At 44.6% G+C, this 25626-nt stretch overlaps 1 protein-coding gene across 1 annotated transcript in view; it reads right to left on the bottom strand.

Moving 5' to 3' along the window:
* Positions 1-1158: 1158 nt before the first annotated feature.
* Positions 1159-25626, bottom strand: part of TSPAN2 (tetraspanin 2) — a 47083-nt gene continuing 22615 nt past the window's right edge. The window contains exons 3-8 of the mRNA XM_004462944.5: positions 17035-17132; positions 15263-15337; positions 14293-14391; positions 12998-13069; positions 6686-6769; positions 1159-3749 (exon numbers count right to left, since the gene is read on the bottom strand). Of these exons, the coding sequence (XP_004463001.1) occupies positions 3684-3749; positions 6686-6769; positions 12998-13069; positions 14293-14391; positions 15263-15337; positions 17035-17132 (494 nt within the window). The 3' untranslated portion in view covers positions 1159-3683. The remainder of the gene's footprint in view (positions 3750-6685; positions 6770-12997; positions 13070-14292; positions 14392-15262; positions 15338-17034; positions 17133-25626) is intronic.

The raw sequence follows: 25626 nt of genomic DNA, 5'->3' as shown, positions 1-25626 counted from the left end.
AGAAAATATTTGGAAGCCATGTATCCAATAAAGATTTAATATCCAGAATATATGAAGAAAATTTTCAACTTAACAACAAATGGACCAACAACCCAGTTAAAAAATGGTCAAAGGACTTGAATATACATCTCTCCAAAGAAGATAAACCAATGGCCAGAAAACACATGAAAAAATGATGAATGTCATTAGCTATCAGGGAAATGCAAATGAAAATCCAATGAGAAACCATTCCATACCCATTAACATGGCTGCTATTAAAAAAAATGGATAATAACAAGTGTTGGAGAGAATGCGAAGAAATAGGAACACTCATTCATTGCTGGTGGCAAAGTAAATTGGTGCAGCCACTGTGGAAAACAATTTAGCAGTTCTTCAGACAGCTAAGTATAGGTCTACCGTATGATCTGGCAATCCCACTACTAGGCATATACCCAAAAGTATTGAAAGCAAGGACGCAAGCAGATATTTGCACACCAATGTTCACAGTGGCATTTTTCACAATTGCCAATAAATGGAAGCAACCAATGAATGGATAACATGTGGTATATACAAACAACGGAATATTGTTCAGTCATAAAAAAGAATGAAGTCCTTATACATGCGACAACATGAATGAACTTCGAAGACATCATATTGAGTGAAATAAGTCAAACACAAAAGGACAACTATTGTATGATCTCACTGATTTGAAAAAATTAAAATAAGCAAACTCATACAATCAGAATTTAGAATATAGGTTACCAGGGGAGTGGGTGGGGACAGGGAATGGGAAGTGAAGGCTTTAAACGTACAGGGTTCCTACTTGGAATAATGGAAATGTTTTGGTAATGAACGGTAGTGATGTCGGCACAATCTTGTGAATGTAATTAATATCACTGAAATATCTGAATGTGATTAAAAGGGGAAATATTGGAAAGTATATTGGTAACAGAATAAAATTTTAAAAATCCATGGGCCACACTGTACAGTGAACCGTAAGTTAAACCACAGACTCTAGTTAATAATAATACAATTATAAAAATGTGCTCTCATCACTTGTAACCAATGTCCTACACCAATGCAAGGTGTTTATTAAAGGGTGGTATATGGGAATCCGGCTTTATGCATGATTGCTCTGTAAACCCACAATTTCTCTAATAAAGAAAAAACATATACACCTGAAGGCAAATTTGATTTTAATGAACCAAAACCAAAACGATGCATTTAATCTACTAGTTTCATGGGCACATGGCCACTCCACTCGAGATGGAGAAATCAGGGTGGATGAAATTGAGGGGCTGGTGCCCAAGCAGGATATCAAGGGGGCAGTGAACCAGGAAAGCCAGTGCATCTGCAGAAACCTCAGTGACAACCACGGGACCCATGCCTTACCTGTGGCGCCGAGGTTTCCCTTCCTTTTAACCTCAGGGAGACACACTTCAGAAAGTTACAGAAGTGGCCAAAATTTATATATACATGAATGTGTGTGTAGATATAAATATATATTTTCAATATATAATAAATATCTTGATATTTATTTAAGATTATACATACATTCCCTCACCGAGGTGTAGAATCTACCCTCATTCAATGGTGGAATTCTCTAACTTTCCTCTTGGCATGGATTTTGGGATATTACCCCGAAAAAGGGGCACAAGAACTATATATGGAACAGATCTGACTATAGGTTTCTTTAAGGCTGTTAATTCAGATATGGAATGAAACTCACTTTTGTTGAATCAGAAGTAATTCTGAGCTGGAAGGAACCGGAGTGTGCACACGGGCCTGGCCTCGCTCCTATGAACAAAAAGCCACCAGGAGCGGACTACCTGCTCCTTGTTACGAGGTTCCATTTTACAGCCACTGGGGTGTGAACATCTATTTCATGAAGTGATTTGCTTACAATAGTTGTTCCTTTAGCGATAGACACAAACAGCCATGTACAATACCATTTTCAGATTTTTTCCAATCTGATGTTTTTTTCCCTAGAAACACTTCCTCCGAAGTTAGTAGCAGTAGCAAGTGTTGCAGAAAGAGAACCGTGGCTCTCCATGGAGTTGGGACTATTCCAAGCAGGCCTGTCTTTTCAGCAATGGATATTATAGGTTTCCTGGGAGTGCAGCACTTTCCTTTAGTGCAAGCCCAAAGTCTTTTTTTTTTTTTAATTTTTTTTTAATTAAAATTATTTATTTTTACGAATTACATTTTTTCTTTTTTTTTTTTTAAGCCCAAAGTCTTTTGTTCTCACACATGTTCAAGCTCACCTGGGAGGTTCCAAAGTCCACCATATTTTCATGTCAATTAGCATTTGAAAAATGTATTTTAAAAATACCTCCATGATTTATTAAATGTACCAAGTTGTTAAAACTTACTTACAGATATGCCAACTTAATCCTAAAATTGAGGTTACATACCTATAAAATCAAACATTAAAAGCATGAAAGTACCTGAAAATTTTATTTTCGTAAGGCACTTGCAGAGACAGGACATATTTGTGGGTGTGTGTGTATTGTTGTTTCCTTAGCTTGTCCCTGGTGCATGCACACAACTAAGAGAAGAAGCTTTTCTCTTAAAAATTATTTTTGGTTTGACCAAGGACACTCATGAGATAATATTTGAATCATATAGATTTTGTTTATTTTATCTGGGTAAAAACTGCAGTTTTTAACCTATGAAGAATTCTCTAAGTGAATAAATAAGAAAATATAAAAAATTATGAAAATATGTGAAGTCAAGTTATGAGGTATTTCAAAGATACAGTGCCAGTAAAAATTCTCTTTGCCACAACTTGCAACTGCCAGACATCTTTCTTTAGTTTTTCTGTTCTTTTGTTTGGAAGAATACAGAAGAATTTGAGATAAAAGCCCTTTTGTGGATGTGAGAGTTGCAGTACTTCAGAGAAGAGTCATAGAAAGAAAGTAATAAAGCAATATTTACATGTTTTTGCATAAGAACAAAAATATTTCCTTAAAAAGTTGTTGAAAGATTTTTAGTCTAGTCTTAAAAACACGTACTTTTATAGGATACATGATTGTCCTTGTGACTATTCTTTCCAGAGGGAGGTTTTTGTTTTTAAACACTAGGAAAACATGACTTATTTGAGTTAGATTTTCCACGCTATATTTAGTTTTACAGATGTGTTTAGTTCTAAAACTGTAGCTTACTATATTCTGGGGACAGTATGTATATAAAAAAAAGCCCAGGAAACCCTTATACCCAACTCAGACAGCCTATTTTAACACTCCACCACGATCTCTCAATTCCTATTAACTAGAAACTCCGGAATTCTCTGTCTCTGGCTTTCTATAGTTAAGAGTGAGAAACTGATACCTCATTGCTTTCTCTGAACAGCCAAGTTTTGAAAATTTATCTAAGCTTTTTCAACTTTTTCTGGGTGCTAAATAGTTGTTCTTCTTATATAATAAGAACCAGGAATTCCCAGGAAACAGATTTCATTATGTATGCATAAACCAGAAATACACAAATCACACATGAATATACTTTCAGTCAAAATACACAGGCATTCACTCAAGGGGTAAGCCATATACAAGCCATACATACATACATACATGTGCAAAGGTACAACTGAGACCAGATTACTTTTAGAGCTTAATGTCCTTTGAAAATTAAAAATGAGTCAAAAGACAGCTCCCATGACATTTAGTAAGAAAGCTCTAGACGGCGGTTTTCATGTAGAAGTAGCTTCATATCACATCTTGTGAGTTTCGTATTGCACAGCAAAGGACCATGCTGAGTATCATGCCAAAGATCTGAAACAGAAGGAACCAGTGTTAGTGACTTTCAAATGTGCATAGATTGATAAATGGGTCAGGGAACTGCCTGGATGTCTGGTTCAAGGGATCAAATAATTATAACCAATAGTTACTAGTTATATACGGTATCTTTATATATACAATTTAATGATTGCTACTGGCTGAAGACTTCCATGTTAACCCTACTTAAAATGTATTACTATATCATTATTATTAACAAATAACCAGGACTCTGTTTTAAGAAAAGTGCCCTGCTTCTAGCTTATAGAAGAGGTTTTTTTTTTTAAGATTTATTTATTTTTATTTCTCTCCCCTACCCCCCTCCCCCCACCCCCAGTTGTCTGCTTCCTGTGTCCATTTGCTGTGTGTTCTTCTGTGTCTACTTATATTCTTGTCAGCGGCACCGGGAATCTGTGCCTCTTTTTGTTGTGTCAGCTCTGCGTGTGTGTGGCACCATTCCTGGGCAGGCTGTACTTTCTTCGCGCAGGGTGGCTCTCCTTACGGGATGCACTCCTTGCACATGGGGCTCCCCTATGCGGGGGACACCCCTGCGTGGCAGGGCACTCCTTGGCACATCAGCACTGTGCATGGGCCAGCTGCACACGGGTCAAGGAGGCCTGGGGTTTGAACCGTGGACCTCCCATGTGGTAGGCAGACGCCCTATCTGTTGAACCAAATCTGCTTCCCAAGAGTTCTTAATAATCGTAAGCAGGCTGATATGCTGTTACTAGTTTGGGGAATTTTATATTTCAGGTTAATCCCAGATTGTGCATCTCTTTTATATATTTATTTTGAGAACAAGAGGTCTAGAGTCACTTGTTTAAATACTCTCGTGGTCTAAATAGCCTTCTGTTATTGGAAAAGCTTTGAATTTCTGCCACGGTGACCACACATTGGAAAGTGAGGCAGCTCTTCATTTCTGGTCCATTTCTTGATGCAAATCTGCTTCACTGTTAAAGTTAGTGGTTTTACCAAAGCATAAACTGAAGGGTTTAAACTATGGTATTACTAACTTTTTCTGCCTCTTGGAATACTGCTTTGAAAAGCCAAATATTTGAGCAAAATCAATAGCCCCTTATATAAGTATAAGTATAAGGATGCCAAAAGACCCTTCTTGCCCTCAGTTGTTTCCTCCACAGTTTTGAAGAGCCTGTGAAACTCAATATGTGGGTCAAATGTATAAAAACCACGGTCAATGTTTGTTTTTTAAAAAGTCAGCACCATAACTCTCTGGTACTCTCTGGTTCTCTCCTCAATACTATCCTAAACCAGACGAGGATCTGTAAATGCTAAATTCAAATAGGTATGAATTATTAGGGTTTTGTTTTGTTTTTGTTTTTGGAGGGAAGAGAACACCTGGGAGCAAATTTCAAGCCTCTCCGAATCAGTGTGAAGTAGGAGAGCTCAGAACCGGCGTGGGGCAGGGGAGACACCTAATGGACATTTGGTTTACTGATTACCCCGGACACACACGAGACAAAGGAAAGCACTAAAGAAAAGAACACTTCCCCTTTCTCTCGCATACTTGGAGGCAAGCCCTGGCTCAGCCTGCTGAGTGTACCGAGGGACTCCCTTCAGAAAGCAACTTGTGCAGCCTCATCCTGCCCGTGTCTGAGTCAGCGGCGGCCACTTCCAGCCGCTGTTCACTGAGATTGCGGAATCTCCAGGAGGGTCCATTTGACACCCCCATGATGTTTTCAAACCTTGCTCCCTGAGGAGCTACAGAATGGAGTCCAGGTCCACCCCCAGCACAGGGGGGTGCTCGAGAGATGCCTCTGGGTTTGGAAGTCTTCGGCTTCGTATTTCCATCCACTGCGGCACCCCTTTTTTACTCTAAAGATGGAAAAGGGGGAGGACGCTTGTGTGTCCCCTGGGAACTGCCAATTCATTGACCTTGCGACTCCCACTGCCCCTGCCTTAGTTCCTACATGCAGAGGGCTACAGATTAAGTGCAATATTAGGATAGGCTATCATCACCCAAATCCTGGACAAAGCAAATCATCTCTTTACTGGTTACTCTGATGCCAGTCTTGCCTTGCTCAACCCGCCTCTACACTGCTGCCCCCGTCTAGCCCTCAGTGGTTCCTTCTGCCTGGGATAAAGCCACACTCTCTGAAAGGGCACACAAAGACCTAGATCGTTTGGACTCCCACCGTATCTCCAGGGTCATCTCTTGCTACTCCTTTTACCCCTGTCAACTCTTCCTGCCCACATTTCTTTTGCACTTTAGAAGCACTGAACCACCCACAGGTGCCTGGATGCACTGCACTTCACACCTTTGCAAAGGGCACGGGCTTTGGGTTGGGAACACTTAGCTTCTACACAGAGGCAGCGTTCACTGAATACTCGGTGCCAGAAACTTTACATGAGCTAATTCCTTTAGTAAGTCACTAGTCCTTTATGTGTATTATCTCTTTAAACTTCACGACGATCCCATGAGGTTGATATATTAAAATTCCCTTTTATTGATGAGGGAATTGAGATATAAGGGAATTAAGAAACTTTCGCAAGGTCCCAGGAGCCAGGAGTTGAATCCAGATAGTGTGACGTCATCGCTCTGCTCTACTGCCTCTCCAAGTCATAGCTGGGAGAGATTAGCCTGAATTTCTAACAGTAAGAAGAAACCTAGACTTGAAAGTTACTTATCTAGTTCAAAGCTTGGTGGCCTTCAAGTGGGAAGCTATTACAATGATCAGCTCAAGGGCATAATCAGGTTATAGCTGAAAGCTGTATCACATATTGGAGGACTAAGTTTTGATGTATCTGATCGGCTTTGTTCTTAGAAGATGTCCTTTGAACAAATGTCTCTGTCCTCTATATGAAAATTCTCTTAGGATACTGCCATATGACACTTAAATACTTGAAGCGAAATAAGAAAGAAAGATTCAAGTTTTCTTGGAAGGCAAAAAAGGTAAGTTTGGGAACTTTCTCACCGTGAGACCTGCAATTCCAATACCAACGGTTCCAATGAGCTGGAGCTTAACGCTGATTGTGGTCTCAATTTCATCTATGCAATTCTGTTTTGGAAAAAAAAAAAAAAAGTCAGGAATAACATCTGATCGCCTATGTGGATCATCCACCGGTCCATGAGAGTTAATTAAGGTGTCTCTCCATGTCAGCTTCTGCTCATATTCAAACCATTCCTCTCAGCAGCAGCCGCCTGAGAATCTTAAAACAAAAAAGGTAGCTTTGGAGACCCATCCTTTCCTTTGGGTGAGACTTTCCTGTTTCAGCCAGTGGTTGCTTTACAGCCCAAAAACCTGGCTGGTGGAAGCTATTTTGGGATCTGTGGCATTAAAAATTGGAGTCTCTTCTTTTATTATTAAAGAATAATAAATCAAAATCCCTACAAGAATAACCCCTTGCTTTCATATTGTCATTTACAGTTTTATAAGTTTCTACATATTTGATGTACTTTATTAAGCAAGGTAGGCATTGTCTGATTAAGTTGCTAAAAAGTTTATACATGGGAAGCGCATTTGACTCAAGGGATAGAGCACCCACCTACCACGTGGGAGGTCCAAGGTTCAAACCCCGGGCCTCCTGACCCGTATGGTGAGCTGGCCCACGTGCAGTGCTGATGTGAGCAAGGAGTGCCCTGTCACGCAGGGGTGTCCCTGGCGTAGGGGAGCCCCATACGCAAGGAGTGCACCCTGTAAGGAGAGCTGCCCTGCACTAAAAAAGTGCAGCCTGCCCAGGAGTGGCGCTGCACACACGGAGAGCTGACACAGCAAGATGATGCAATGAAAAGAAACACAGATTCCCAGTGCCGCTGACAAGAATGCAAGCAGACACAAAAGAACACACAGTGAATGGACACAGAGAGCAGAAAAGTGGGGGGAGGGGGGACAGGGAAAGGGAGAGAAATAAATAAAAAATAAATAAATCTTTAAAAAAAAGTTTATACAGATTCAAGTCACACCAAGCACTTAGGAAAGTCCAGTTTGGAGCTAGAGGACCTCTCTTTCTGTGGTGGTTGGCCTGGGTTTGGCTGTTCTGTCCTTCCATAGGGGTCCCTTAGGAGACTCTGTGGGGTGGGTTCAAAGAACCTTCCTAGAGGGAATAAAAACTAGACAGGGAGAGAACAGCAGAGTACCTGCAATTTCAGCCCCCAGCTCCAGAGCTTCTATGTGGAGTCCTCTAAGGACAGAGGTGGACTCTCAATGCATTTGTGTTCTCAGGTTGCCCAGATGCTTTCATTTGCTCCTGGTCAGCTCCCTCCAATACGCACATGAACCACACCAAATCCTCACCACTCTCCTTATGTCTCTATTACACCTCATTCATTCGTTCGCTCACTCATTCGTTCATAAAACATTTCCTGAGTGCCTTGTACTGCTCACTGGAATAGAGTAGGGGATGTGTAGATAAATAAGATGTGGTTTCTTCCCTCAAGGAGATCATAGTTTAGAAAAGGACCCATAGCAAGTCATAAAACATTACGGTAAAAGTTTGAGAACTGCTGCGCTAGACAGTGGCTGCCTTTTACTACCTGGAGAAAATGGGAGTCAATCTGTAGAAATTCTTCCAATTTCTCACCCATAAACTCAGAGGCTCCATTGATTCAGTGTCAAGCACTGTTGCAGGCACTAAGCCTATGAATGAACAGAGCAGCCCACTCCTTACTTCTCTCCCCTCTCATCAAAGCCAGAGGCGTCCCTGCTCTGCTAACTCCTTTAAAGGCTGTGGCTCTCATGCGCTGTCCTCTCCTCAGGCAGCCTGTCCTGCCGGTTGTCCTCCTTCCTTCCCATGTGTCATCCTCTAGTGCCATCTCCAGAGATCATCCCACACCATGCTCTAGTCCTTCAGTCTGAAACACAAACAGCTCCTCTCATCGTACTCGCCCCCTCAAGGTCTGCCCCAATGCCCTGCTTCCTTGCAGGCTGCTGTATTGGCTTTAATTAGAAAAGGGATACATGCTTATTGTAGAAACGTAGAAAGAGAGTGTGTAAAAAGAAGAAAATAAAAATCAGCCACCATCTGTACTCTTACCACTAAAGATGCTAACTGACGTTTTTGGTGTATTTTCTTACACACACAAACACACCTACACACAGTTCATTCTTTATATACAACCTTGTATGTTTTAAAACTTAACATTGTATCATCCAAAATGTCTTGTTTGATTAAAAATTCTTTGAAATCATCATCCTTAATGGCTGTAAAGCATTTCATAATTTGAATATATTGTAATTTATTTAAATAATCTGCCATCATGACACATTAGGGCCTGTGTAATTTTTTGTTCTTACGAGTAACACTGCCATGAATCTCACTGTTGCACATAAATCTCTTCCACATCTCTGATTTCTTATTTAGAATAACTCTGAGAAGTGATACTTCTGGATCAAAGGGTGTGAACACACTGAACCCTCCTCTATAGGCATACTAACCTCTAAACCATGCTGCCGATTTCTCTGACAACGCTCGTTTCACATCATTCTTGCCAACAATACATACTATTATTAAAGAAAAAAAAACTTGACTGGTGCCATAGGTTAAAAAAATGGCATCTCCTCATTTTAAGTTGATATTATCAAGATTACTATTAATTGCCTACACTTTTATATGTTTAATGGTCATTGTAGTTCATCTTTTATGAACTATCTTTTCATGCTCTTTGCCCAAAACCAATCTATTGGAAGGACGCCTGCCCTCCCCACCTCTCCTTTCCCATAGCCTGCTGGGCTCTGCTCTCCCTCCCTCTACTGCTCTCACCAAGGCCACCAGTTACTTCCTTAAGTGCTAGATCCTGCCAGCTGTACAGTAGTTATCTTAATGGGTGTTCTGGGATTTTTTGTTCTCTATACCAACCATCACATTTTCTCTTTCCGGGCTGCTTATGCTGCTCCCTCTGCAGACAGTGCCCCCGCTTCTGCCCAGAGCCTGTGTAGTTACTTTTAACATTTTAAGTCTTAGCCCAGACACTACAGACTCCAGGGGATGCCAGCCTTCCCAAATAATCCCCAACCTCCGACCTCTCAGAAGCACGCCCCTCTGCTTTCATTGCACCATGCACGCTTGGTGCATGCCTCTGTTGCTACACTTTCTATTTCTGGGTTCATCTCTCCAATTAGATGGCAAGCTCCCGAGAATCGGGACTTTGGGTCATCCATTCTTGTACCCGCAACACCTGACATAGGGTAAGTGGTCAGTGACCTTCACAGCGGCACCTGGCCACAGCAGCCCTTCCCCCCTCCTGCCTGCTGTCCCCTGGGGCTCCTAACACGTGTGGCTCTCACCCCATTTCTGTATTTGGAAAATCTTCCTCCATCCACCCTGAAATGTTGCTGTTTCCCAGGGTTCTAGTCTTGCCCTTCTTTGCTTCAAAACCTTCTTTTCTTTAACAACCACAGTGCCAAGATTCCCCAAAAGTAGGATGCTCAAACGTCTCTCCTGAGGCAAATGCGGGTTCTCAAGAGCCTACTGGACAATTCCATTTGGAAGTTCCACTGACTCCTCAGAATCAGCATGTTTAACACTAGAGTAATGTTCTTTCTTCTGAAGTTTGCTCTTGTTCCTCTACTCCTCAACTCAATAAACGATACCTCCGTATAGGTGAAGTGGGGCAGTTTGAATCCCCAAAAGAGAAAGATTGTGTTTGTAAACTAATCTGTTCCTCTGGGTGTGATGCCCTTTGACTGTATTAAATTTAAAGGATTTAAGTTTACTTGGCAAAATAAAGTCAGGACTTTTGATTCAACCACGTCACCAGGTGTGACTCAGGTTGAGTCACTGCTCCCTTGGTGGGCACTCCCTCCAGAGGACACACAAGAGAGACGAGCCATTTGCCTTGGGAAGAGAGTCGAGATGGATCTAGAAGCCCTGAGAGACCAGCCCCGTGTCAGCCCACAGCTGAGACTGGGAAGGAGCTGGAGCCTCAAGAGGGAAGAGGGAGCCCAGGAAGGAGGGACCAGGCAGGGATCACCCACCATCCTGCTTCAACTCATGGCAGCTGACTTTGGTGGGAAAGCAGCCATGAGCTGGATTCTTTAGGGCCTTGTAACTATAAGCTTTTACCCCAAATAAATACCTTATAAAAACCAACAGATTTCTAGCACTTTGCATCAGCACCCCTTTGGCAGGCTAACACAGGTGGTGAAGCCAGAAACTCGGCAGTGGATTCCTACCTCTTCTCTCATATTTAACTGGTCATCAGGTCCTATGATTTTACTTCCTAAATGGTTTTCTCCTCTCCATTCCTGCCACTCAGTCCTGTGGGTCGACATCTCTCGACTGACAGCCACTGCAGCCTTCCCAACTGGTCTTAGCTCCAGGTCACTCGTTTCCCATCAGTCCTCTACGCCGCCGATAGAGTGACCTCACTACAACACAAACCGCGTCACAGGCCCTACCTTCAATGGCTTCCCAAGCTTGGAGTGAGAAGTCTAAACCCTCGGCTTCACAAGAGCATGAATGGCTCTTCAAGAACTGGCTTATTTTCTTCAAGGGACCCATCTCCTCCAGGCACCCTGGGCTTTCAGTCACTTCCTGCTCCTTGCAGGAACCTGAATACATCGACTTTCTTTTCCCTCTGTGTGTCTGCCCTGCTTCTGCTGCCTGAGTGCACCCACAAAATCCCATTTGCTTACCAAACTCCTATTCATCCTTCAGAATTCATCCTAAGAATCACATCAAGGAGTCTCCGTGAACCCTTGGCTCCCACCCCACTGGCTGAGTCTAAAGTGCCCCCCAGTGGAGCCTCTACTTCCCCATGGGTGTTAACGGCTGGCTTGTCTCTCTCCCCAGCCAGGCAATCCCTTCACAGCCTAAAAGTAGCTCTATCATGGTCTCCACTTCTCACATGTCCCTCCTTTCCCCCACTGTACCTGTGCTTTCCCCCAAGCACGTCACTTAAACCGTCTGGCAAAGGTCACTAACGATCGTCTCAGCACCATATCCAACCGACTATTTTTATACTTCATTTACTTGTCCTCTTTCCAGCATTTGACTTTATGGACAAACCATCTCTTTCCTTAGGTCCCTGGAGGCCACTGTCTTTGGACTCTCTCCTGACCCTCTGACTCTTTCTTCGTAGTCACTTGTTCTGGCTTCTTGTCCTTGGCTTACCCCTTAAACAGCAGTGTCCTCAGCCCAGCTCCTTCCTTATTCTTCACACTCTCCCTGGGCCTTCTCTGCACACTCCTTTGCCTTGACTGCTACCGACATCCGGGGGTTCCTATACCTGTGTCCTTGGCTCAGACTGCCTGTAAGCGGCACAGGCACTGAAATCACATTTTGACCAAAACTAAAACAGCCATCTGTCCCCAGGATCTGCTCCTTTTTCTATTTTTGCTTCTCAATGAGTGGAACATCTACCTACCTGGACACCCAAACAGAAATTTGGAAATCTTAGCCTCCTCCCTTTCATTTCCCCCTTACACCCAATAAGTCACCTAGTTTTGTGGATTTTCCCTCCTGAATGCCTCTTGAATCTGCTGTTCCATTTTATCCCCACTGCTGGTGACTTGCTGTAGCCTCTCATCTTCTCTGTCTGGGGTGACCACAGTGCCACTTTAGAGGTGTCCCTCCAAACTTCTCTTTCACTCCTCACACCCAGCAGCCTGAGTATCTTTCTAAAATGCAGGATGGATTACATCAACCCTCTGCTAAAAGCAATAGCTCCCCCAAACCTCTGGATGTGAAATCATGCCTTTGCCGAGCTCTCCAAAACTATCGCTCACTGTTCCCTTTGGACACCTGCAATCCTTGAGTTTCAACCTGAAACTTGCTGCTTTCTGGGCCTGGCATGACCTTCCCCAGTCAAAACTCGGCTCAGGGACGGCTCCTCGATGGAGCCTTTCCTAACTGCACTGCGTCTCCACTGCACCCCCCAGACTCCTGTCAGAGCACGGCCTCCCTTCAGAAGCTGCTGAGGGCAGGACCAGCTCTTTTTCATTTTCACGTTCCCAGAGCGTACCATAGTGCCTGACGCACAGCACCTGAGAGATGAGCATTTGTCAGTGCTGTGACTCCCATGGAGAGGTGTGGGGGCTCCAGGCGTGGTGACCTGAATTAAAGCCATCAGTACTGGGCACTGTTATGGCACATCAGCATCCATCGTTCCCCAAGGAACCAGGAGAACATGACTCAGCTTACAGTGCTTCCATTGCACAGAATGAAGCTGAGGCACAGGGCGGCTGGAGAGGGCCCCAGAGGTAGGACCTGAGCCTCCTTCTCTCCACCCTGAGGGCAAGAACTGTTTTCACTCCTGGAAGGGTAGGAATCCCGGGAGAGCTGCTTACCTTGTGTGCTAGAAGCTCCTTTGGACATGTGGGTTGGACTTGGTCGGAGCTTTCTTTTCCACAGCACTGGAACTAGAGAGTCAGAAAAGAGAGTTTAGGTCATGAGAGGGAGAAGTAGCAGCTACAAGTCTGGGCATCATGGCTTTTAACCGGAGTGGCTGAAGCAGCAAAAGCAGTTAGGAGGCCTCGTCACGGCAACTCAAATTGTCTTTTCTGGAAAGAGAGCAAAGAATCACACAATTGTGCTAGCAAAGCCTACCAACAAAAAAATGACTCTTCTAAAGCTGTCCCAGTTTTGTGATAGCAAGTGACTCAAGGCAAGCCAAACAAGGCAGCAAGCGAATTGACAAGGGTCTGTGTAGACTGCTGCATTTGGACAGAACTTGGGTCTTTGAACCCTTTCTTCCAGACTGGGAGTAAGTTAGCTTAAGTGTTATGAGCGTCAGGAAGGGCTCATTAACTGGGAAGGAGAAGTGGCCGCGGTGGACCCCAGGGCCGGAAGTCCAGGGCGTGAACGCTGGCCGGCAAGCAGGTGCCCTGCCTTGGGGCTGGCCCTCTAAAGACAAAGCAACCTGTGGACTGCTTGAGTCCTTGGGGCAGCTGAGGCTAAGCGGTATAAACGGCTGGCAGCTCATCTGGTGGCCCTTCCAGGACATTCCTGCCATGAGAAGAACGGGGCTACCTGGAAATCCTCGGCCTGGGAGGTCAGAGCTACTTCTCCACCTCACGGGGTTTAGGAAAGCAGCCCAACTCTGCTCCTGCTCCTCTTAAAGCCTTCCTCCATTAACTGCTCGCAACATTCTCACGGAAACTTAGAGGAGAGCGGGAGCACGGTGGGCTCAGGGGACCCTTCATTTACAAATGAGGAAGCTGAAGAGAATACTAGGGAAGTTAAGTAACTTGTGCGAGGTCACCAGGCTGTCGAGGGGCACAGCTGCAGCTGGAGATGAGTGCTTCTGACTTGAGATGTCCTGGTTATTTCTGTGGCACCACAATGCTACCCCTGAGAGAACGTGACATGGGGGGCTTGGGGTGGGGGCGCTGCTTTCTCTGTGTTCTTGTTCTGCTCCTTTATCTGTTTGGGGCACGTATCCCGGCTTCTTGCGAACGCTGTGCGTTGGGCCTCTTTCTTTCCTAGGGCCCTGCGCATAACATACGCCAGGAATAAAATATGATGCTGTTGCTTGGCTTCACTGAATTTATGTTATTCTTAATCAAGATGATTAGCGAGATCCTGGCTCACGCATACTCTTTAGAAAAAGACTGTCATTTCAGAAAGAAGTAAACGTACTCACTGCTGAGTGGAAGGTAACGAGGGTCCCGTTTCCCTTTTCCCTGTCTTTCAGGTAATCATTGTAAGCCTCTTCATACATGGTCTGAACATGTCGTATAGCCTGAAATATCATAGAAAGCTTAATAAATGCTTTGTTAGTGTAAAGGCCCATGACCCCAAATCCAAAAAGATTTCAGAAAGTCCTAAGATCCGATTCTACTTTTAACTGGACCTGAATTTATGCTAACCTACAAATATTACCGGCTACTTTAGAAACATTCCAAAGGAGGTGACGGTTACTTATTCTACATATTTACATTTTTTTCTAGTCTAAAAGAAGTTCATAAGCACAACACTGATGGTACATGGACTTATCAAAAATACATAAACGTAAAGCTCCATTCTTCCTCCTCTGCCTTTTCCTTTCTTCTCTTTCACACCCTGAGTTTTACCCAGCTAATAAGGCCGCTGCAGTGGGTTCTCCCGATAGCCTTTTCTGTTAAGGCAGCAAAGCCAAACTGGCTTCACTAGCACACAGCAGGCCAGGTTTATTCTTTGCCCACGAGGCGGCCTCTGCGCAGGCCGAGCCTTAAGAACAAATGGCAATATCAACATGAGATGAGAGCACAGCGCGTCCCACATCCTTCCTCCCCATGTGTGTAACCCAACTCTTACCCACATTCCAAAAGGGGATAATCTTAAGCCGGAAAGCCTTACTATGTTTGGATCATTCACCCTTTTATAAATCTAATGAACACTATGGTCTGTCTCACAAGAAAAATCTGCGCATGTATAGCCACCACGCTCATACACACCAAAGCTCAGTTCTGTGTGGGACTTCTAAGTCAGCAAGCTCTGCTTAGACTGTAACTTTGGTGGTTATTTGGTATTTCTTAATATCATTGTGGGTATCGATATTCTCATATCTTTTGCCATCAAGAGAACACTGTAACCATTACAGAGAAAACAAAACGTAAGACATTTTTACTCACCACGCCCTTGCCTATAAAAGCAAAAACTCCAGTGGTTACTTCAGCAGCAAATATCACCAGTAGGCAGGTGAAAAACTGTAGAGGAGAGAAAACACTAACTTCATCCATTCAAAGCCTTTTCAATTTAATTAGCCTCCTTGATTCTAGTTCTATTTGAAAAGCATTAGGCAAAGTTGTTAGTTTCAACCAACCAGTCAGGAAGCATTTGCTTCCTGAGTCCCTTGACGTAAAGGCTGAGTCCTTTCTTGCGGCTCATTCATTCATTCATTCATTCAGCAGTTGTTTATTGAACATTTACTCTGTACCCCTTATTGCCCTTGATGCTGGGTATACAGTGGTGAACAAGATAAGACTCCAGTGGCCTGCGGTCATGGAATTTAGAGAGGGGAAGATGTGACAAGTAAATAAACAACAAAAAAGGGAATAAGATCGTTTCCGAGAATGATATAGAAATTGCAGCACCTAGAGCAGTGCCTGGCAACTATGTGCTCAGTAACTATTTGATAAGCAAAGTAGGTGATATAAAGAACATAAAATAAGGCCAGGTACTAGAAAGTTGGTGGGGTCTGGGCATGGCGAGGGGTGACTCGAGGTTTCATGGCCCAGAAGGAAGATCAATCTGAGGAGGTGGTCCTTTAGGAGCAGAAGAGGGAGTGGACGTGCTGGGATGTCCTTCTGGACAGATTTCTGTTCAGGTCTCTTGGGTTTGCTCTGGTCAAACTAAGTTCAGTGATCAACAAGACAGAGAGGTGCTCAGTGATCAACAAGACAGAGAGATGCTCAGTGATCAACAAGACAGAGATGCTCAGTGATCAACAAGACAGAGAGATGCTCAGTGATCAACAAGACAGAGAGATGCTCAGTGATCAACAAGACAGAGAGGTGCTCAGTGATCAACAAGACAGAGAGGTGCTCAGTGATCAACAAGACAAAGAGATGCTAGGTGATCAACAAGACAGAGAGGTGCTCAGTGATCAACAAGACAAAGAGATGCTAGGTGATCAACAAGACAGAGAGGTGCTCAGTGATCAACAAGACAGAGAGATGCTCAGTGATCAACAAGACAGAGAGGTGCTTGGTGATCAACAAGACAGAGAGTTGCTCACTGATCAGCAGGACAGAGAGGGTGGGGTAGGTGAGACACAGAATGGGAGGCTGAGGAAATCAGTTAGAAGTCTTACCTAGCAAGGGATCAGAAGAAGCCATAGTTAAGAAAAAAATCCGAAGAGCACTATGAGTAAGGAAGTTGCTAATAAAATTGCTGTTTCTGACTCTCCAAGGGGAAATAATAATAATTTTAAAAACCTTTCTTTCTGCCTCTCTACTCTCCTCATTTCTCCTTAGGCCACACTGGATGTGGAACAGATGACGGATATGATTTATTTTTTAAGAGGCTGCTCATTGAACTAAGCCACAAGAGGGATCTTTGGTTCAATTACTGATCTCAGACTGAGCAGCTTTCTCGTAGATCACAGCACTTCCCTGGCTCCAGGAATCTTTTAGCCGTCTCGCCTACTGTGAAACACCGTTTTCTAGAAAGGAAAATCACAATAGCCCCTTAAATTCTTGGGCACTTTTCCGCCGCAAACATCTTCGCGCCAATGATCTCGTTTATTTTCACACTTTCCAAATGAGACAGGGACAAAGATAGTTTTATTCTTGTGCAGAAGACGGAGAAACTGAGACCCAGGGAAAGGGAGCCAGCTGCCGAGGCCCCAGGGAGCCGTGAACCCTGGCTCCCCGCGGACCTGCCCCCACCCCGCCCCACTTACCGACCCCAGCACACACTGCGACTCCCGCACGGCTCCACAGCACCCGCAGAACCCCACGGCCATCATCAGGGCCCCGGCTCCCACCAGCACGTAGAGCCCTGCAGGAAAGAGGTCGGGGCGCTGGGGTCTGCAGGGCCCGTGCAGCAGCACAGCCCCCAGCGCGGGGCGCACAGTGCGTTTAATCGCTGACAGTTAACAGGTGACACGAAGCTCTCTGCCCCGCACTTCAGACACGAGGCCCACAGCCCTGGGAGGCAGGGGTGCTGTTTCCCCCCTGAACACAGAACACTGAGGCTCACAGAGGCGAAGCCGCCCGGCCAGGGAGATGGGCCCGGTCCCCAGTCCTGCTCCCCAGATGCTTAATCGCCACGTTTCACCTCCCTATGCCCGGCGCTCTCTGCTTAAGAGTTCAGCTACCCTGCAAAGCGGGTGTTGTTGCCATTTGCACAACTGGTGAAAAGGGGTCCAGGGCGGTCAAGGGCCATGCAAACCGGCACGTTTCTAGACTCCTCAGAACTGTGGCCGTCTCCGGCTCGTGGGGGCCACGTGGGCAAAGCTTCTGGGAGGGAAAAGCAGTGAGGGGATGCCCGGACACAGAGCGGGGAGCGGGAGCGGGAGCGGGGAGTGGGGAGCAGGTAACAGAGAGGTGGTTCTGGAGAGGTGTGGAGGACACAGCACGGGGGCATCGGTTTTGTATGAATGATAAACTTCCAAGGGCAACTCCATATTATACGAGGTTGTGAGGATAAGCCAACTAGGGCAGGAGATAAGGCAACAGACAGCAACTGATATTATTATGAATATAACACTAGCTACATTTGAGGGGTCCCCCCCCAAGCAATGTTCTAAGCACCTAGCACATATTTATCAATTTAATCTTCATGACAACCCGTAAATTAGAGGCTATCTAATCTTTATGCTATCCAGATGCTATTTATTTTTATCTCCATTTTATAGACAGAGGATCTGGGTACCAAAAGTTCCCTCTGAAGCTGGCTCCTAACCAGGTTTCCCTCTAGGACATTAGCAGTCTGGATTTGGTGGTGATTTCACTGGCTGCCAAGCCAAGTCACATCAACAGTTGTTCTCGTTGAGAGAGAAAAGGGCCACAGTTCTCCAGTTCTGAGAACAAGAAAGCCAAGCCTTTCCTTATTTCCCTTTTTGATCCCGAGATAAGCCAGAACACAATACTCTCTGGCCTTGACTTTCTTGGAATCACGTAATGGGCTCTGGGGCCAGTTCTGCATTTTATTCCTGTGAGTCACCTGGGAACCACTCCCAGGGGCCGGAGGGGGCCCCCACCTCTGCGGGGACACCCCGAAGCCCACAGGCAGGGGCCTACCTGGGGCCTTCTGGTGCTGCACGTGGTTGGTGGGCCGACCTAACTCGACCTAACTGTCTGCTGAGCACCAAAGCCCCAGGCCAGGCTGCTGAGCTGCCTGCACCACCCAGGCCAGTTCTCACAGGAGCTGAGGTCTTGGCTCTGCCGCTTCCTCCCTTTTCCTCCTCTCTACAAGAGTCATTTCATGGGGGAATGGACGTGGTCACTAGAGAAAAAAATACCATAAAAAAATGCTGCTTTCTAGTATTTAGTATTAGTATGGGCAAGATGTTGGTCCACTACCTGAACAGCTTATATATATATTTTTTTCATTTTTTTTAATTAAAGAAGTTGTAGGTGTTCAGAAAAATCATGCAGAAAGTACAGAGTTCCCATATAAGCCACCACACACACACACACAGTTTTCCCTATTATTAACAATCAACCCTTTGCAGTAGTATGGTACCTTTGTTGCAGGTGATGGAACAATATTATTATAGAATTATACTATTAATTATAGTCTATGTTTTTTTAAAATTTTTATTCTGGTAACATATATACAACCTAAAATTTCCCATTTTCACTCAGTATTTTCTTTTCTTTTTTTTTACTGTTCACAGTTCTTTTACTTCCATCTTTCTTAAGATAATATAACTGTAATCTATGTAGTTATAAATAGTTATAAGGAGTTTGTAAAAGCATTGTTTAAACTGAAATATTTAAATGGCTAATTCTAGAAAATCATTATTAAACAGAAACTAATTGATAATAACAAAATGTAACTTCATAACAGGAAAACTTGTCAGAAGCCACCTCAATTTGTATATTAAAGTAGTGGTAAGGAAAAAACAATCTCTATTCCATTAGAAATCTTAGGTTTCATAAAATAATGGAGAAACTAGTTTTTCCTGTACTGCTAAAATAAAATACCTATTAGTTAATGTAAGCATGGCAAAGGTGTAAAAGTGAAAAATAAAGTAATGAGATGGTCAAGTTCATTTGATATAAGTTGAGTGAAAAATGTTTGCAATCTGTTATAATTAAAAGGGATTCTTTAACCCTCCAATAATCAAAGTGTATAAATAAAATATTATATGAATACTTAAAGATTATATAAAATTCCTAGAATTTTACCAATGGTTCAGCAAAATATTAGATAAAAGTATAATGTTGTTAATCATGGTTTTAATTATTTTAAAAATGGTATGTGTCACAGAAACAAACTCTCCACCTGGAAATCAAAAGGTGGATGCTTTGGCTCATATTCATCTCATTTGCCCCACTTCCGCTAAAGAAGCAGCTCTATGGCTGCAAAAGAGGGGCCACTGGGGACTGCCAGGGGTGGTACAGAACAGTAAATTATCATAAATTAAAGTAACACCACTGCTGTATACAGCAGTCCCAAATATTGCTAGCTTGTTGCAAGAAATTAATATCCAGTTATGTCACTATCACTTTGTTTTAAAACTTGTAAAACTTTCTTATCTCCTTAAGCAAGTCAGCCTGCATTCATCTTTATGTGAAAAAGCCAACCGTCAATTTTAGTGCTTCCCCAAGACTGTGTGCATAGGCCACTCATCTGTCCTGGCCTGGTAGCAAGGAATCTGGCTGCGTAAAAAAACTGGTAGCTATAACCCTATTTCATTATATTAATAATATTATGTTAACCAATAATTCTTTTTCAGAATTAAAAGAAACACCAGACACAATGATATCTTATCTTGAAAGCCTGAAATAAGCAAACAGAACAAACTGCAAAGTTCTGCTGCTCTGTCAAACTCAAGTATTGTTAAGGCATAAGGTTTTCCCATACCACAAACTCCAAAAAACAATTATTGACCTTTTTGGGGTTGTTGGGGTACTGAAAATGCTTTATCCCTCATTTAACTCAGATATTAAAACCATTTTTTGTGTTAATTAAGAAAAACTGTGCATGGAAAATAAGAAATCCTGCCGGCCCGCCCCACCCCAGCAGGCTGCTTTTAAAACAATAACGCAGGCTCCAACAGTGAGGGGGGTAAACCTTGACTTACCCTGTGAATTGGACATGCCAGCAACGATACTGGCTTTGGGCAGGCAACATTCTAAACTAGCACCACTTGGGTTTTAATCACAATTGTAGAAAAGGGCCAAATTACAATATAGCCCCTTTAAAAAGCAACTGTGTGCAGCATATCACATCCTGCTGCAACTAGAAGGCTTAACCCATTAATGTCCAGTCACTCTGAAAACTGCCATCCCTGTCCCGCGGTGGACTGCAAATACTAGAAACAAGACAGGTACAATAAACTGTCGAAAACCACCCTCTGTGGGGAAGAAATCTGTGGAAAAACATCTGAAACACCTGCCAGCAGTGGCAGGTAACTGTCTATCATATCCCTGCCCACTCCTCTAACATCCCTCTTGAGACTGTTAAAGCAGCCTCCCTTGTGAGATCCAGGGCCACACCACTGAGCCCTGAGGAGCAGCAGAGTGGCTCTGCAAGAAAAACAGACAGCGAAGCTACTGAAACCTGTGGCAACACTTGCTGCTGCCTGTTGCTCGCCAACAGCTCATGGACATCACCCACGGGTATTCATTGTGCTCACTCCAAGGACGGTACATCAATCCCCTCCTGTCCCTGGGAGAAGAAAGTTATGCTTTCATAGCTACAGACACTTCAATGAGACTCTTCTAACCAGCTGGAAAATATAAGTGCCCTATATGAGATGCCAGGCCAAATTAAGAGTGACCAAAAAACTCTATTTACCAGTCACCTCACACCTTCTTAAACTATGAACCAGGATAGTAATTGGACGTTTTATTTGAAAAAAAATGAATGGCCTTTTAATAAAACAGATAAAAGGTGATAAAGAACCTTTACAACAATGAACTAAATTTAAAATCTGCACTCCAGTTAAGGTGCTAACAGTAAAACCAATGCAGGTACTGAAGTTATAAGTTAAAGTGCCAGCTGCCCTGCAGCCCAAAATGAAAAGTAGTAATAATTTATTGTTGCCTATGTCTCAAACTACACAAACTGGGAAAAATGAGGTCATTTTAGCCATAGCAATGGCTTATGCAGCCTCACTAGTTGGGAATCTTAGTCCATAAGAAATGAAAGGCACCTGAAACATTGTTATGAAACCACAGTTAATAACCTAAAGTCTCCTACTCCCTGCTGAAATCTATGTGTTTACATAAACTCTTCTAAACTGATTTTTAAATTTAGAAATAGAAAAATATATTGTCTTAGAAAGCTTCTCATAAAGTCCCTCTACCTGGTACTTTGTCATCTACTAATGAAAGTATTGCTTGTATCCTGTTACACCAGCAAAATCTGTCCGTCTGTATGAAATAACAAAAAGAAATCTGTAACATGAGATAGTTACCCACCAAATTATGTAAATTTCACTGTCAGGCATTAATGTTCAATGTCGTGTATAGGTTATTTCAATGCCCTAACTGTTTAGGTAAGATCTCAAAACATTTGCACATAGAATGGAATGTGAAAGGGGCACTGAAGTAAAATGTAAGAACATAAAATGCCCACTTCCGCTTCTGTAGAGTATATAGAAAAATGCCCTTTCCCTAACCTACAGGTAAAAAGGCTGGGAAAGAGAAACCCCTGGCACAAGATGACCCTTAGGGACAGCTCTATGCTCCGATCAGCAGGAAGTAGCTACAGAAGAAAGAAAAAAGAAAAAAGTGTCTGGGATATTAGGCCCAGGGCTCCCGTCCTGCTCCTCCCACCGCCCCCTCCCTCCCCTGCAGGTGCACATTCCCTGCTGCCGCCCTTCCGGTCAACAGAAAAGCAGCAGCCCACACCTGAGGCGCTGAAGGCAACTACGACGACGGTAAGAGTTATCCCACCCTGACCTTACAAGAGCAAAGCTATCACAAACCATCACAAACCAGCCCTTCCTAGTCTAGCCCCGCCCTGGCTGCTGCTGCCAGTCTCCGAGGAAGCCCGTTTGCTAAGCTCGTTAAAGGCTTTGTTTACACCGACCCTGGGCTCCCAGTCTGATTTCCAAAACGTATCCCTTTCTCGGCTTCCCTCCAAACCTAACAATGTATGGGTTCCTCAAAACAACCCCGTTAGGTAAGTAAGGGAAGAGTTCCAAATAGGGCTCCGAGGGGCAAGAGGGCTCCCGGCAGGGTCCCCAGGCTTGGAGCCTGATTCCAACCCCACCTTCCGTTGGACCAGCCCCCCGAGAGGGCCAAGAGCAGCAGCCACACCTTACTCAGTTTCCGCACATAACGTCTTCTGTGTGAACCACCTCACATCAATTCCCTGCTTAAAGTGTCCACTGCCTCCCCCTGCTGCAGCCTGACACCTGCATGCGGCCCCAGCCTCGTGTTACCCTGGGGCACCCCACCTAGAGCCCTACCTAGAGCCCTACCTCGAGCCCTACCTCGTGCTCTAACCCTGTCCCCGCTCTCTTCCATTTGTGCTGTCGCAGGTTCTCGTATTTGTCTCTCTCTCTAGATGTCAGGTCCACAAGCAGGTATTATTCAGCCTCTCTGGAGTTACGTCCAGTACCAGGCAGAATTCTCAGGGAGGGCTTGCGGGGTGAATGGGCAAGGAGGGTGAATCGGATCTGAGGTTTGGACTGGCTGGCACTGCGCACCTTTAGAGAACAATGCTGGGAATACGCGTCGATGACCGTCCACAAAGCTGCCGCAGGACTGGCTCCAGGAGAATTCCAGGGCTGGGGAGCTGAGGATGGTGGCTGTGCTCCCTGAGGAAAGGCTCCTGGGACACTCCCGGATTCGGGGGAAGTGGGGAGGCTGGAGGCTGGAGGCTGAGGCACGGGCAGCTGAGGACAGAGTCCCCCTGGGGCTGCAATCCCTGCCCACGGTCCTGAAATAATGAGCTTTCTGGAAAAATCTGTCCAATATTCCATCCTTAGCCTGTCAGAATCCCAAAGCTCATAGCAAAAACACCTTTCAGCCGCTCTGGCAGCTCTCTTCCCAGCAAACCTTCCCAGCTCTCTTCCCAGCAAACCTCAGTCTATACCTTATTACGCATGTATCGGCCAAGGGGCTTGACCCAAGTCCCTGAGCAATGCGAGCTGGAGCCAAAGAGAAAATCAAAATAGATTCTAAAGTGGACCTGCTGTGTCCAGTTTCCTGTGAAACTCTGCGCACCGTTTTAGGGCTACCTGTGGCTTCCAAGGATGTGCCATCCTTTTTAGGGGCTGACCCTCAAAAAGTAGCTGCTAAATGAACAAGTTACAGCCACATCTAAATCCCAAGGTTGTTTCTGCAAAGCCTCTCCCTTCCACAGTAGCATGTGTGAGAAATGAACAGCCAAGTCCCCAGATCCCTCATGCTTTCTACGTCCCTTGATTTGAAAAGAACAATTATTTTAAATTGCATTTTTATCATTCATAGCTCAACCTTGTGATGCCAAGGATAACATGGTGACATGTTATCAATAAGAGCTATTCCTAGGAACCTTCTTCTCTGACCATTCCACCACTTCTTCCTTAGGTTTCAGGTATTTTTTCTATGCGAGAAGCATCATTTCAGTGAACACAGAAAAGGAGAGTGACCTCATAAAAGTCTGCCCTGCATAAACTCATTTTAAGATGGCTCCCCTGCTGTTAGGGATCCGGTAATGGCATGGTCATCAATTTCAGAGGGTTTTTTGGGCAGCAGACCGTGCAAATGACCATTTTCCATTAAAAAAGTTATGCCTCTCTGCAACTCTCCTTCCCTCCCAGCTTCCCTTAATGCACATAATTAATATGTATGTAAGTGAGAGGATGTAGCTCAAGTGGTTGAGCGCCTGCTTCCCATCCTTGAGGTCCTGGGTTTGATCCCCAGTACCTCCTAGAAACAAAACCAACCAACCAACCAAAAAACATAACTCATTGGGGAACAGATATAGCTCAGCGGTTGAGAGCCTGCTTCCCATGTACGAGGTCCTGGGTTTGATCTCAGTACCTCCTAAAAAAATTGTATTGAAACTAATGGATGGGATTTCATTTATAGGAAAGGAAAGGGTTTTTCTGTAAACAACAACAGCAACAAAGAGCTAACAAGGGGGTCTCAGCCTGCTCTATACTACATCAGTACCTTGCACTTACCATACATCATCTCAAGAACCTGCAGGCTGAGAAGTCTCCATGCTATAAAATATTCTCTCATTCTGACTAAATGGCATTCGAACTCCTCCTATACCACTTCTTCCAGGCTTCTCACCTGGAACCAGGCCTCCCATGGGCTGACTCCTTCCTCTGCATGCCTGCAATTACAGTCGTAGCGAAGATTTGCCAAAGGCTTACTAGTCAGACAAGAGGTACTGGGCCGTAGCACGTGCATATATGAAATCATCTAATTTTCTCAGCAGCCCTGTGAGGTAGGTAATATTAGCCTTCATATTTCACAGCTGAGGAATCGGAGACCGGGAGATTCAGTGATTTACCTAAAACTGCACAGCTGGTTAGTGGCAATGTTGGAAGTGAACCCAGGGGGTCTACTCCATGGTGCCCACTCTTAACTCCTGGCGACGCTTTCAGCAGGACCTTGGAAGTTTTCAGTTTTATAATGGCAGGAGGTTTGTTTATTTCTTCCTTGAGAAAGGTGCTTGTGAGGTCTAGAATTGATGATCCCTTATAGTTTTCCCTTCAAGTACAGGTCTGGGAACCAGAAATCCAGGTCTGCCAAATACAGCGTTAGGTACCTTTCCTTTCTCAGTTTGGCCATCTACAATGTGGAAATAATGATCTATTCTCACGTACTGTAAAATGCTTTGGAAAAATTGTCTCGACTGGGTGAGCTACGGTAACTCTGTTATCTGGCTACCACGACTCTCAGGTACCACTGAAAACCAAGAAGTAAAAAAAAAAAAAAATATTACCAGCGTGAGTCAGAGTTTCCGAGAAGCCAAGTCCGTCGCCTTAACATTCGGCATGGAATGCTCTCCTTACACAGGACTTCCAGCCACAGTCGAGGCCAGTTTCCGGGATTCAAGAGGAGGCAGAGGCAGCTGCAGTCAGGCCGCGAGGCTGGACAGCCAGCGGCTCCTGTTTGTGTGGGCAACCCCTTGGTGGAGAAAACCTGCTAACATCCTCTGCTCACAGACGTGACTTCACCGCCTGAGCGCAGCTGTCTCCTCCGCTCCTCAAGGGCTGAGGGCTCCTGGGCTGAGGCTCTCCTAGAGGTTAGGCCCCGGGGGCACGTGTCAGCTACAGGAGGCAGCCCCCGAGTCTGTAACAGGCTGAGGAGTTTGGAAGCTTCTGGGGCCTTCCCCCAGGAGTTCCTGGAAGAGACTGAAAGGCAGA

This window comes from Dasypus novemcinctus, chromosome 9 (assembly GCF_030445035.2).
Source record: "Dasypus novemcinctus isolate mDasNov1 chromosome 9, mDasNov1.1.hap2, whole genome shotgun sequence".
NCBI classification, from domain to species: Eukaryota; Metazoa; Chordata; class Mammalia; order Cingulata; family Dasypodidae; genus Dasypus; species Dasypus novemcinctus.
Note: the sequence above shows the minus strand (reverse complement) of the source record. Positions and strands in the feature narration are given on the sequence as shown.